This window comes from Gastrolobium bilobum, unplaced genomic scaffold (genome assembly GCF_033153095.1).
Source record: "Gastrolobium bilobum isolate Gb01-03AN ecotype WA unplaced genomic scaffold, APGP_CSIRO_Gbil_v1 utg5446, whole genome shotgun sequence".
Classification (NCBI taxonomy): Eukaryota; Viridiplantae; Streptophyta; class Magnoliopsida; order Fabales; family Fabaceae; genus Gastrolobium; species Gastrolobium bilobum.
Window position 1 is genome coordinate 129,072 of NW_026896865.1, and position 14,915 is coordinate 143,986.

General features: G+C 35.4%; 1 protein-coding gene across 2 annotated transcripts; it reads right to left on the minus strand.

Moving 5' to 3' along the window:
- Window positions 1-1,835: 1,835 nt before the first annotated feature.
- On the minus strand, window positions 1,836-7,571 carry LOC133302491 (spermine synthase-like). Of its 2 annotated transcripts, XR_009750353.1 has the most exons (12): window positions 7,362-7,571; window positions 6,000-6,220; window positions 5,797-5,841; window positions 5,236-5,312; window positions 5,036-5,158; window positions 4,436-4,540; window positions 4,284-4,356; window positions 4,072-4,143; window positions 3,348-3,543; window positions 2,739-2,845; window positions 2,515-2,644; window positions 2,156-2,166 (listed from the first exon to the last, which is right to left on the minus strand). XR_009750353.1 is itself a non-coding variant. In XM_061502268.1 (11 exons), the coding sequence occupies exons 2-11, from the start codon at window positions 6,187-6,189 to the stop codon at window positions 2,089-2,091; spliced, it is 1,089 nt and encodes a 362-aa protein (XP_061358252.1). In that variant the 5' UTR covers window positions 6,190-6,220; window positions 7,362-7,565; the 3' UTR covers window positions 1,836-2,088. The 2 variants fall into 2 exon arrangements, 1 of the variants encoding a protein (XP_061358252.1); XM_061502268.1 differs by lacking the exon at window positions 2,739-2,845 and having other exon boundaries at window positions 1,836-2,166; window positions 7,362-7,565.
- Between the last annotated feature and the right edge of the window lie 7,344 nt (window positions 7,572-14,915).

The following is a 14,915-nucleotide window of genomic DNA, read 5'->3' on the forward strand; positions in this document are numbered from 1 at the left end:
AAAATTTTCTACATACACAACATTTTGTGAGACCCGCATATTTTAAAGAAAAAAAACTATGGCACGCAAAATGAATCTCTATAACATAACACAATCATTTTTCCTACAACATAACTCTTATAAAACCTATAAATCAATGTTAAAAAAACTAAACCAACCCGGCTAGATCGACCCAAGAATCGATAAATCGGTCATATAACCGGTTCGGGTGAAGTAACGGACTGGCCATGCATCAGAACCGATGCAATCGGTTTTTGTGAAAACCGGTGTCCCGGCTCGGTCCCAAAAAAAAAATATCATAATGGATATATTTGAGTATTTTTTGCTTATTGACTTACATAGGTTATGTACCTACAACATTAATATTATCTCAATTATGCACTATGCAGGAAATTTTTAATTTGATTTATAGTTAGAGATGTCGTTTACTGAACTTGAAACCTCATATCACGATCATTTTATTTTTGTTTGATCATTTATTGGATAATAATGTGTGATTTATTATTTTATATATTAAAATATTTGAAATTTTTATCATTTTTTTAGATATTTGAATGTATTTATATTTTTTTAATATAAATTATAGAATAACATATAATTATCGGGTCATTCAATTGAACTAGTGACTTAACACCTCAACCGGATCAATGACCGGGTCGATTTTAATAACATTGGTACAAATAGCGGATGGATACTATTTAATTAACTTTAATAGCTTCCCGGACTCGCCCGCACTCAAAATTTGTCATATAAGTTATAGGGAATTGTTTTTCTTACGTAACATAAGGTGAAATTTCTCTACACTCACATATAAAGAGATGAGACTCATTTATATATTTTTTCTCTTTCCTATATTCTCTCTTCTCTCTCCTCTATATGTGTCTATAGGAGATAAGTTATATCCTATGCCACGTAAGAAAACAATTTTCCTAAGTTATAACCAATTAAAAAATCAAATTTGTGAAAAAATCTGAGAACCAAGGAGGCTCAACAAGATAATTAGAATTAGTTTCCAAAAATAGCTTCTAGCTTCTTCTGTTAATCATTTTTCTTAATAATTAAACATGACACACTGATGATATTTACTAATTTTTCCCACTTTATTAGCTTCCTGCTTCCCCTATTAATCATTTTTTTTAGTAATTAAACATGAAACTGGTAATATATACCATTTTTCTTCCCAGTTTCATTCCTTCCAATTTCTTTAAGGGTTCGTTTGGTACGATGCATTTTTTAAGATTCTTAAAAAACTGAATGATAATCATATTTATCCACGTTTGATACAAGTTTTGTAAAATTTCCCCGGGAATCTGATTTTCCCAGAGTTTTATTTTGTATGTAAATTTTTTTAAAAATACCATCCAGGGGATGGTATTCTAGAATTTCTATAGCAAGGAAAAATTTAATACAACTAAACACAGCATTAAGAAAATTAATCCAATATTTTCAGGAATATTTTAATCTACCAAACATTTTTTCGGTAACATTCCAAGAAAACTCATCTTCCTGAAAATCACGATTTTCAGATAAAAAAAAATTTCTCCTCTACCAAACGCCCCTTAAAAGGGACCAAGTTCCTTGGCCACAGTCCCAAGACAAAGTTTAGGCCAACGGCAATAAACTCCGCAACCCGAGCTATACGCACGGTAAATTCATTAACTAACTGTTGAGGAATTAATTCAAATCAAATACTCATTCATGGTTTGATTAACTCAAACATTGGTTCCAAATTTCCAATCAATTCATCAAACTAACATACACAGAAGATTTCAATAAGAAAACAAAATTCAAAAAAATCCACATTTGCATCGCAAATTATTTAAATATAATTCAATATTCAATAATTTGTAATGCATGATTACAAGCGTAAAAGTATATGGAGAAAAAGGCTAAAAACATTGCATTTCAAAATAAATAAAAGACATAAACCCATACAAAATCACACCGAGTTCAACATAGCTAATCAGACTCCACATATAGATATAGAATTATTTAACATAAATAATCATACAGGTCCCCATTCATCCCACACTAATATATTTCACCGAATGACTACGTTTAGGGGCTACAACACTCAAATATGCGTTGTTACGGACGGGAGTAATCACGTAGAGAGCTCACCTCCCTCTTCAGAAATGCAGGCAACGCAAAAGCAGCTGAGTGCATCTGCAGAAAAATAGAGTCATAAGATCTTACGTTAGTCCGTATTGCTGAAACGAGGGACAAGACCTTAGAAGCATCCATACCAATAGATTATACTTTACATGAATATTTATCAACGGTTAGCAATTGGCATCATTTAGTCCATAACAGAAGAGTAATGACAGACCAGAGCAAAACTTCAATGAGAAAAACACAAATAAAAAGCTACATGTTATAGGCTTATAGCTACCCACTATGATTCCCATATTCAATTCAAGACCAAATCTTTTGTTGCAAAAGAGAATAGATAACTCGGACCAATAAAGAAGGTTAAACAAGTAGAAAGGACAAGTATCTATGGACCATATTTACCTCCGAGTTATAGAACCGAAGTTCTCTTCTGTGCTTATCAGCACCTTCCAACTTTTCAATGGGGTTGATAGGGTTTACAAAATCAACAGGTGGCCCCTCCGTTGAGCATAGAAGAAAGCCTATCACACCACTGCATGCCAAGGAAGGGAGAGGATAAATGACATATTATCAAGATAAACCAAAATGTAAATCATGTTTCTTGAAGAAGAAAAAAAGATGCGCACTTCGTAATAGACTTCACTCCTTAGATTTGGATTTTGCCATTGCCAAGGCTAAGATTATACACCGATACAAAATGCCAGCCTATAAGGTAAGTGAAAATCTCGGTTTCCTAAACCAAAGTTCAACAATTATAACAAATTGAATCCACTCAAGGTAAAGTGAAAAGCTAGCACTAAACCCTGAATCACACTTAACGAAAATGTGACAAAACCCAGAAAAGCTAGGATTGACTTAACTGAATTTCTTAACTTTCCATTTTGTACACAAATCCATGACATTTTGAAAAAGTAAAAAGCGAAAGAATCTTGCTTCGTGAGAATTTTTCCTTACAACACACCAAACATAATAATATAATTTATGGGTTTCACTATCATAGTAGGTCCACATCAGTAGGAACCTCTTTATCAAGAGGTTGTAATTGTCCCTCTGTAAGAAAAATTACAACCTCTTGATATAAAGGTTCCTACTGATGTCCCGCTGTAAGAGTAATTTTATGCGGGGTGGAAGCAAAGAATGACTTAAGAAAATAGTAAATTTCAAAAAGTAACATCAAAGGAACTTCAAAGTGGAATAGAATATTAACTTATAAGCAAATTGAAAAGTGTAACTACCTTGGATATGTTGGAACACTTGTCCATGCATAATGAACAGAACCTTTGAATGTTTCTTGACAAATCGAGATCATATCTTGAATAAGGTGTGTATGAAGCCACATACTTTCTGCCATATTACAAAGCACTCCGCCAGGCCTTAATGCCTTTGCTATTGTCTCAAAAAATGGCTTCTCTACAAGTTCCTGAGCAGGACCTAAATTACAGAAGTTCCTGTAAGTTGTTGCAAATAATATCGAACAAAGGATGAATCTTAATGTTTTTTATCTTTCTATATAGTTAGTATGTGGCTGATCATTTTTAGTTTAGTGGATAACTCAAAGTAAATAATTTTAGCATCGAAATTTCTGAGAAAACCATAGGAAAATGATACTTTTGGATAAAAATCCAAAGCAGAGTTGTATTTAATGTAGATGTAGATAGTCGATCATAATACCACCCAATACTACAAACAGAAGTTGTCGCTGAAATGTACTCATAAATGAAGGCTAAACAACAAACTTGTAGAGAATAACCCTAATATAGAATAGCGTCAGATGGAGACAGGAGTTCAGGTCGACCTCATCTAGCTAAGGAATGTGGAAACAGAAGAAAAATTGTAGTTTCATCTCAAAACAATATTTTTCATTTCTTAATAGCAAATCTTGAGTTCGGCATTAATTCCAGTAATACACATGCCTTACTGAATATATTTGATGAATCATTTTAAATTGAAATGACATACCCACAGGATCTGAGGAATCAACAATTATGGCATCATACCTCCCTTCAGGAGCACGCCTAAGAAATTCAATAGCTGCCAAAAATCGGTGAAAAAAATATCAAGTGAAGATGATTACATAACCTTAAAGTTTGTAATCAGAAAATATAAAGCCACTGAATTGACTACTCAACAAACTTGTTTAAACAAAACTAACATATAATAGAAATATATACCATCACCAACATGCAGGTGTACTCTATGATCTTCAAACCCAACAGTTAACTCTGGAAAAAACTTCCTAGAAACCTAAAAAATAACAATGGCAATAAGTTCTTCTTATTAACAAAATAAGTTATATTAATGATTAAAATATGCCATAACTTACATCAATAACCATCTTATCTATCTCACAAATATCAATATGCTCCACAGAGCTGTGGCGGGATACTTCCCTTAGAACCCCACCATCTCCACCACCAACAACTAGAACCTAATTAACATAAAAATCACATAGCAGATTATGAAAACAGAAAGGAAGAAAAAAAAACATAAAAAAAGTGGAGTAAATTCAATCAAATTGGAATTTTTAATATGTCTCAAACATTTTCCCCAATGCAGATGAGAGCATAGAAACAAAAAACAAAAATGTGGAGTAAATTCAATCAAATTCAAAGTTTTAATGTCTCAAACACTTCCCCCCCATGGAGATAAGAGCATTGGAAACGTGAAGCACAACCTAGAAGTCTATCAAGAATAAGATGATAACATTGACAGAAATATTAAAGAATAGAACAGGAAGAAGCAACTGTCAAACTGCTGAATACAAAAAGAAGTACACAGCTAACTTTTGCAATATCATTTTCCCCAATTGATAATAAGCAACTGTATTTTTGAAATCGAAACTGCAGGTACTAAAATATTATGTTCAACAGACATGATAAAAGCTGAGACTGAATCTAATGATCATCAGAACAAATGAATTTACAGTTTTGGGGGACTGAATTGAACAAAGGGGAAGATGAGCTATCATCTCCTGGTAAGCACATTCATCCTTCTCAGTCAACTGAACAATCCCATCAAGTACAAGCACTTTCCCATATGTGGATGACTGTAAAACAAAAATATTAGTGTTAATCACTAAAACTAGAATTTATAATAGAATATTATAAAAGGAAGAGGCCAAACCTCAAACACCAAAACCTCTTGGTACTCTGACTTTTCCTTGTATAAGATCTTTTCTACTTTGACTGAATGGGCTTCTCCTAATTATAGACACGAGCCATCAGCAGTAGCCATACATAAAAAAAGATGCACACTCAGCAATTAAAATGAGAGTTTTTATAAATATCTGTAAAATATGGAGATTGGTGAGCATGATTTGTAGTTCAGATAGGAGAAAACAAAACAAAGTATTGCATTTTATAAGTAAAAAGACAAAGGGATGTTACTCCAAAAGGTCTAACACAGAAACAAAGAAAGCGGGTTCCATACAGTAACACCAAACATTTAGGTCATCCTCCTCAGCCAAAAAGTAATTTTCAATGTCATACACGGATTTTCTTTTCCCATTCAGCCTTCATTATGAAGGCTAATCGGTATCTGAAGTTTACAATAATCATGAAAGTCATCAAAAGATGAATATGATCACTCTTTGGGGATCAAAAGTGATAAAGGATGAAGAAATCTCACTCCAATGGTCATAAGGCAATAATACAAGCAGTGTGTAGATATATGAGAAACACCCACCTGGCCACATTGGATTGTTGAAATAAACATCTTTCCCAGATTTCCCTGTAAAAAAGAAGATAAAGTGGAAGAAAGTAATAATTTTTTGAGTCCAGCAATAGGGTCTATGTAGTGCCAACCCAATAATACAACAGATTCTAGTAGTGGAAGGGTGTAGGGGAGGCATATTGCAGGAAAACATAAATAAAATAGCAGATAATGACCAGAGCAAGTTTGAGATGTTGAGAACCACCCAGAAACAACAGTGGAATGGCACTTTGCGTCCAACTCAGGGGCTGAAGCCTTAGCCTTCAAACAACAGGAAGGAATCTCCTTCTCTAAACCATTCCTGCTACTCGCCTTCCCATCCATAGTCTTCTGGCATTCCAAACCTCTTCCTGCGCCGTCCTCCATAAATTACCTTTTTCTTCTCTGGCTCCAGTCTCTGTAAAATAAGCATAAGAGTTGTCACAAAAAAAATCAAATAATGATAACCAGAACTCCAAGACCAAAAACTTAACCTCTTTTCTTAAGTTCACCTAACACAAATCCAGCACTTACAAAATCAAATAGCAGAGAGTGAAGGGGAAACACAATGGCACTAGCAAAACTTTTCGCATTTAAATTCCAAGCAAAAGTATCTCCATTTATAAGCACAAACCCCGTATAGCAGAGTTGGAAAGTATTACCTTTCTTATTATATTTGGTTTTATAAATTAAGTTTTGCCTTTTGTTCACTAACAAAGTAAAGTACGGAACATATGCTTCCTAAAATAATGAACAAAATGATTAAGAAAACAAGCCACAAAAAAAGAAAAGTGCTACACAACTCTACAATGGACAATTGGCCATAACTTGAATTATAAATTAATAATATCAAAGCAGAATGAAATTATAACTGTCTGCAGCTTGATATCAGTTTCCAAAAACAATAATAAATTATGACACTTGCAGTATTAATCATTCATTCAATAGATGTATCAATCAAATCATAGGCCAAACTAATGTGCCAAAACGAATTTATCTTATGTCCAAGTTAAGCTGCACAAGCTCTGATTTTACGGGGGCCCATGTTACCACAACAGAAACAAAAACATTACTTCAAATTTTGCCTTTCCTTCCGTTTCCAGGTTTTTTTTTTTTTTATACACGAAATCAAATAATAATATTTATATTATAAATAATACTATAAGTGATTAACTAGTCCTGTCAGAGAGTTCCAACTGTCTGTTTGGTAGGCCAGAAAACATAGAAAAATAATAGAAAATGTATACAAAAAACCCTTAAAGCTTAACAGTATATGATATAAAACTATAATAAGCTCCAACATGTTATTGCTATCGTGAGCCGTCAAATACCACAAATTTCTAATGTTTTTTGCTGGCAGAACCACATAAAGCGCTAGGGTTTAGCATATAAATATAGACACACACACACATATATATATATATATATAAGAAAAAGTAGAAGCATAAATTGCAAAGAGTGTAGTTTAAAAAAATAAAGAGTTGAAGAAATGGAATGGATAAAGCGAAGAAAGGGTGATGATCGGAACAGAGAATGTTATGAGAGACAAAGTGGCTTGCCTGATAGTGAGAGAATGGTTTTCTGGATTGTACGGTGCACGTGCGAACCACACACGAAGATGGATACACACTCACTCTATCGCCCTTTCCACCTTCTCTCTCTCTCTCTCTCTCTCTCAAACCTTGCTTTGCTCGACAATGGAGTCTCTATGCCCTTATTTATAGAGATTTTTAGAGATGCTCTTGTTCTGTTCTGGCTTTCGCCTTTTCTTTTCTTTTTTCTTCGACTTTTTTTTTTCAATTTTTTGTATTCAGTGTCTCGGACATCGACCCAATCGAGGTTGGATTAATGGATCATTGGTTGGATCGGTCAATTCATATATATAAATATAAACATATAAATTAATTATATTCTTCATATCTAAAATAAGTTCAAAAATTACTCAATCACACAAAAATTACTAAATTATACTTTTACAAGTTTATGAAACACAAATAAATAAAAATGCGCATTATTACTATGTCAATTTAAATTGTAACTCAGAATCCTGATAAGCATATTTTTAATGGCATTGAACTTATATTTTTTAAATTTATCTATATTGAAATGACATGTGTCACTTTCTCTTCATTTATTGTTCTGCAAATTGTTTTAATATTGAAAGCTGAAATTTGTCATTGTAAAAGAGTATACTAGCAAATAAAATTACAAAAAGTTTTTAAAATGAGTTCTACATTTTTTTAAGAAGATGAAACAATTTTGGTTTCTTCTTCTTCTTTTATATAAAAATGCATGACCCGACCGAGTTACCGGATTTTGACCGGACCCGATACATGACCGATCCAATGCTTGACCCGAACCGATCTGATGACCAGTTCACCGATTTCGGGTCGAGCCGGTTTCACAACAGTGGTTTAAATGATATATATTTATGGGTATGGAATACAGCTTGAGTATGGAATTATCTATAAGATTGAGTATGGAATTATGTTTACTCACTTGAAATTAAGTATTCACCCCGTGTTCGGTTCTATTAAACCGTATAATGATACCTCAAGGTATGCGCTCAGAGATATCCTATGGATAGGTATCTTGGTTGGCTTATAACCAATATCCTCATCACTGCGCACAAGCAATAGGCTTATAGCCGAGACGTGGGTGTGTGCACAGTGTGGGCAGAAGTAGTAAATGAGTTCAGAGTATGTACATGGAGTCTTTAACCTCTTATTTACAAGGGTTACCTCTTGGGCTTGTGTTGATCTCCCAGTTGTAGTATGATTTAACTTCCTTTCTGTTGGGATAGGGACTCTATCCTTAGCAACCTTACTGTTTTATATTGTTAGGATAATTGGGTAGTTATCCTTTAAGGGATCCTTGGGTAGGTGGTTAGGATATGAAAATATTCCATAACAGTTGCCCCCCAGCCCGACAGTTCGGAAGCTCGGACTGCTAGGGTGCCTAAGTTTGATTGATAGGTCGACCCTACCGAGGTACTATGATCCTGTCTTGGGTCTGGTGCGACTACCTCTTCTTGGTTTAGCTTTTTATATTGGCTTCTTTTCTCTTGAAGTCTCTGAGTGGTGAGGCGGTGTTTGCCTTTTTTTGACTTTGAGCTCGGCTTCTTATACCATAGCTTTCTTTAAATTGACTTGGGCTGAGTTGAAGCTCAAGGCTGAGGCCGAACTTTTAAACTTGAAGCCCTTTGTTGGGCTGAGCTCAAGGCCGAGGTCGAGCTAATAATTTTGAAGCTTTTTGTTGGGCTGAGTTGAAGCTCAAGGCTGAGGCCGAGCTTTTAAACTTGAAGCCCTTAGTTGGTCTTTTTTATCTGAACCCGGCTTTTTATGTCGTGGTCTTTTGATTTGTGTCCCGCTTCTTTCGCGGGGGCTTTTTAATCTAAACCCGACTTTTTATGTCATGGTCTTTTAATTTGAGCCACGCTTTTTTCGCAGAGGCTTTTTTATCTGATCCCGGCTTTTTATGCCGTGGTCTTTTGATTTGAGCCCCGCTTCTTTCGCGGAGGCTTTTTAATCTAAACCCGACTTTTTATGTCGTGGTCTTTTAATTTGAGCCCCGCTTCTTTCGCAAAGGCTTTTTTATCTGATCCCAGCTTTTTACGCCATGATCTTTTAATTTGAGCCCCGCTTCTTTCGCGGAGGCTTTTTTAATCTGAACCCGGCTTTTTATGTCGGGGTCTTGTAGAGACGGAGATTCTCGTTGGCATTGGGGTTCTTGAGCTTCTTGCACGACGATCGCCCTTCATGCTTTTTTATTTCATGATGAGCCCCATTGTATTAAGATTTGGTTGTGGCAACGCTTCTCTTGCTACCGCGGTGATTATCCATGGCTTTACGCTTGTGCTCTGCGTGCTCACTATAGTTGGGTGGGATCGAACTTTACGGTTTCCCACAGACGGCGCCAATGTTCGGTTCTATTAAACCGTATAATGATACCTCAAGGTATGCGCTCAAAGATATCCTATGAATAGGTATCTTGGTTGTCTTATAGCCAATATCCCCATCACTGCGCACTAGCAATAGGCTTATAGCCGAGACGTGGGTGTGTGCACAGTGTGGACATAAGTAGTAAATGAGTTCAGAGTATGTACCTGGGGTCTTTAACCTCTTATTTATAAGGGTTACCTCTTGGGCTTGTGTAGATCTCCCAGTTGTAGTATGATTTAACTTCCTTTCTGTTGGGATAGAGACTTTATCCTTAACAGCCTTACTGTTTTATATTGTTAGGATAATTAGGTAGTTATCCTTTAAGGGATCCTTGGGTAGGTGGTTAGGATATGGAAATATTCCATAACACCCCCCTTCCTGCTAGGATTAGAAATCTTGTATTTTACATTTCCATGCGATTGAGTCCTTGGGTTTCCAAAATAGTGTAAAATGCTTCAAATCATTGCTATTTGATTAGGGCCAATTCTAAAAAAAATTGAATCATTAATTGTTTGTTGACACATACAAAGTCAAAGAAAGATCGATTCCATTAGGAACGAGGATGTGAAATATCACATATTGATCAATCAAAGAGATATTCAACAACTAGAAGAAACATCGATTCTTTGTTGGGATTTTTCCTTTCTTCAAACGGAACGAATAGAGATAGAATCAAAGCAATTCCCTAAATGTTGTCCTAGATATTCCTCAATGTGCCGACTATTCACGGAACGTGAGAAGCAGGTGAATAATCATCTGTTAAGAGTCAATCGTTCCCTTTTCTTTGACAGATGGTCAAGATGTCATTTGGGATCGAATCCTATCGAGAGGTTCATTAGAGATCATAAATTATTGAAGAAAGAACAAGATGTTTCTTTTGTTCTTTCCAAGAGATCGAAAAAGAAAGAAATAATTAATATATTCAAGATAATTATGTATTTACAAAATAGTATATCAATTCATTAGATTCGGGATCTTCGGCCTCAATGGAAAAAGAAAAAGAAAAAGAAAAATAGAGCACCTAAAAATGTATATTCATGACCAAGAACTACGAGATCGACCATTTCATTTTGGGGTGATTGCGGGATCGTACCATTCAAGCCTTTTTTCATGCTTTTCCTGGGGTCTAAAAAAAAAACTGCAATCAATAGGTTTTTCCTAATCCTTCTTTCCCGAAAGGAAGAGAGTGAATTCCCCCCCCCCCCTCTTTCCGCAGGAACCAAGAGATTGAATCTAGCCTTAAGAAGAATTTGATGGTTGGCATATAAATAACTCAGTTCTTGGTCTTCAAAGGATCATACTATTGCATTCTTAGTGCCCTCATTCTCACTCCCCTTCACATACATCACCAAGGTTAACGCGGTTAATAATATCAGCCCAAGTTCAATATGATTCCATGAAATCTTATTTCATTCAAGTAACGGATTCTAGCCAATTGAAAGGATATTGTGACCAATCCAGGGATCATTTCGATTCCATTAGGAATGAGGATTCAAAATATAACACGTTGATCAATCAAAGAGAGATTCAACAACTAAAAGAAAGATCGATTTTTTGTTGGGATCCTTCCTTTCTTCAAACGAAACGAATAGAGATAGAATCAGAGCGATTCTCTAAATGTCGTTATGGATATTCCTCAATATGCAAACTATTCATGGAACGTGAGAAACATATGAATAATCATCCAAAAGCCAATTTTTTTTTTCTGCCGGGTGGTTAGAACGTCATGTGAGGTCAAATCAAGTGATGATACTTCTCTCACTCCCCTTCTCTCGCAGTTAATGAAACCTACTAATGCAAAATAGTCATAACTTTCCTTCATTATCATTATAAAATCTTCTCAATTTATAAATATCTCATCTTCTATCATTTAGGAATGAGGAAAATACCTTTGACACACCAATCATATTGTTGATACTACGCTGGAAGACAAAAACAGAGTTATCGTACCCTACACTCCTAATGTGAATTATAATGGCTGAGGGAAACAAACCTAGATCTATTATGCAAACCGTTAATATTGAATGAAAATATAACAAAGTTTTTTTTTTTTTACTTTGCATTCAAATTAAGCTTATCATTGTAGTCTAATATTTGAATAATGTATTATTATTCAACGATAATCGAAAACATTTGTTAAAAGATTATTTTTATCTCATTTTACATGATATAAATAACTTTTCTACAAAAAAAAAATATATATATATTGGGTCTCACCATTTTTTTTCTCTCCTCTTATCTGTGAATCTCACTTATAATTTTATTTCTACATTATAAGATAACTATTTTCCTATAATATAATCAAAATATTTTCCTTTGTTAAAACCTAATTAAAAAGCGCATATACGGACTCGGAGAATGAAGACGGACAAAGAATTAAATAGTATGTATTTAAGAAAAAGTGGAGAATGTACAAGCACGTGTTTTTTTTTCTTTTTTTGGATAAGCCTATGCTTTTTTATTTTTGATTGTCCTTTTTTTCTGGATAACCCTGTCTTTCGTTGGTTAGCAAAGAAAAAGTGGGTGCTTTGCTTTGCAATTAAAAAGACTGAACTCAACCCACCCAAAAAAAAAAAGGACTGAACTCATGTAAAAAAAAATAAAAATGACAGAACTCAACAGAAGTTAGCTCATTTATTTTTATTGTAAATAACAAGTATACAATTTTGGATTTAAATGATATTTTTTATTTTATTAGTAAATAGTTTATAATTGTTGAGATATATAGTCCCACATTGGTTGTATGTGCAATTAATGTGGAATTTATAAGGCCTTGGGGACTCTCACCCCTTGAGCTAGCTTTTGAGGTAGTGACCTCAAGGTTCTTAACATCGTAAATTTTTTTTTTTTTGTGAATGTTAAATAACAAGAGAAAAGAGAGGAACATTTGAAATATTTCTGTGTGTATTTAACGAATGAGGGATGTACAATATATAAGCAAACTAATGGGCTAAGCCCAAACCTAATGCAATCTGACTAATACAAAATAAGGAAACCCTAATTACACTCCCCTCAAGCTGGAGCGTATAAGTCATATGCACCAAGCTTGTTACATATAAACTCTATTCGAGGCCCCCCCAAAGATTTTGTAAACACATCTGCTAATTGCTCATTAGAGGGTACAAAGCTAGTTTTAATTTCACCAACAAGAACCTTTTCTCGAATATAATGACAATTTATTTCTATATGCTTGTTCTTTCATGAAACACTGGATTTGATGAAATGTGAAGAGCTGCTTGATTATCACAAATGTTGTCCAGTGTCTCCAAACTTAAGCTCTTTGAGAAGCTGTTTAAGCCAGATGAGCTCACAAGTAGTAGTCGTCATGGAGCGGTATTCTGCTTCAGCACTTGACCTGGCAACTACGCTTTGTTTCTTACTCTTCCAGGAAATCAAGTTGCCTCCAACAAAGACACAGTACCCGGAAGTAGATCTCCTATCAGCTGGACAACGAGCCCAATCAGCATCACAGTACCCAACCACTTTATCATGTTATCTGTTAGTCCAATGGGCTCTCGTGTGAGGGGGCGTGTTGAGATATATAGTCCCACATTGGTTATATGTGCAATTAATGTGGAGTTTATAAGGCCTTGGGCACTCCCACCCTTTGAGCTAGCTTTTGGGGTGGTGTATCACAAGGTTCTTAACATGGTATCAGAGTCTCGCCCCCCCACTTTCTCTTATGGAATTTCTTAGCACAGGTAGGTTGGGCCTGTTGCATCATCCACTCTTTAAGCCCAATGGGCTTTCGTGTGAGGGGGCGTGTTGAGATATATAGTCCCACATTGGTTGTATGTGTAACTAATGTGGAGTTTATAAGGCCTTGTGCACTCTCACCCTTTGAGCTAGCTTTTGAGGTGGTGTATCCCAAGTTCTTTACATGGTTTCAGAGCCTCGCCGCCCCCCACTTTCTCTTGTGGCGTTTCTTAGCACAAGTAGGTTGAGCCTGTTGCATTGTCCACTCTTTAAGCCCAATGGGCTCTCGTGTGAGGGGGCGTGTTGAGATATGTAGTCTCATATTGGTTGTACGTGCAACTAATGTGGAGTTTATAAGACCTTGGGCACTCCCACCCTTTGAGCTAGCTTTTGGGGTGGTGTATCCCAAGGTTCTTTACATGGTATCAAAGCCTCGCCGTCCCCCACTTTCTCTTGTAGAATTTCTTAGCACAGGTAGGTTGAGCCTGTTGCATCTTCCACTCTTCAAGCCCAATGGGCTCTCATGTGAGGGGGCGTGTTGAGATATATAGTCCCACATTGGTTGTATGTACAACTAATGTGGCCTTTATAAACCCCAAAAGCTAGCTCAAGGGGTGAGAGTGCCCAAGGCCTTATAAACTCCACATTAATTGCACATACATCCAATGTGAGACTATATATCTCAACACGCTCCCTCACACGAGAGCCCATTGGGCTTGAAGAGTGAAAGATGCAACATGCCCAGCCTACCTGTGCTAAGAAAGTCCACAAGAGAAAGTGGGGGACGACGAGAGACTCTAATACCATATAAAGAACCTTGAGATACACCACCCTAAAAGCTAGTTCAAAGGGTGGGAGTGCCCAAGGCCTTGGGCACTCTCACCCCTTGAGCTAGCTTTTGGAGTGGTGACCTCAAGATTCTTAACAATAATTTTACCATAAAATTTTGTTTAAGTTGATGTTTTGTCGTTAGCTCTAGTCTTAGAATAAAAAAAAAGTGTCCCTCGTCATTCAAAACTTTTGTTTAAAAAATAAAGAAAAAAGAAAAGAAAAAGTAATTGATATAGAAAAGTGATTTGATTTGGCTATGTATTTTTCAATTTAACCATCGTGGCATAATTTTCAAGTTGTGCATTGGATCCGCGATCCTCGTGAGGTTATACAATAATAAAAGATTTTTGTGTTTATTCATGCAACACAAATAATTTTTTTTCTCATTCTTAATGGATTCTATTCATTTTTGCATGAGATAATTTGTTTCATCTCATTCCACATGAGAAAAATCAATCTCTTATTTCTATTGATATTAGAGGGTGTTTAGTAGAGATTTTTGGTAGAGATAACCAGGTAACTTCTAGTGATATTTTAACATAACTACATTTGATAGAAGTTTCAAAAAAAATTTAACCATGCAAATGCTTTACCCAGCCATTATGTTTTGTTTGCAAAATTTGATGATAAACATTGTTTCAAAAA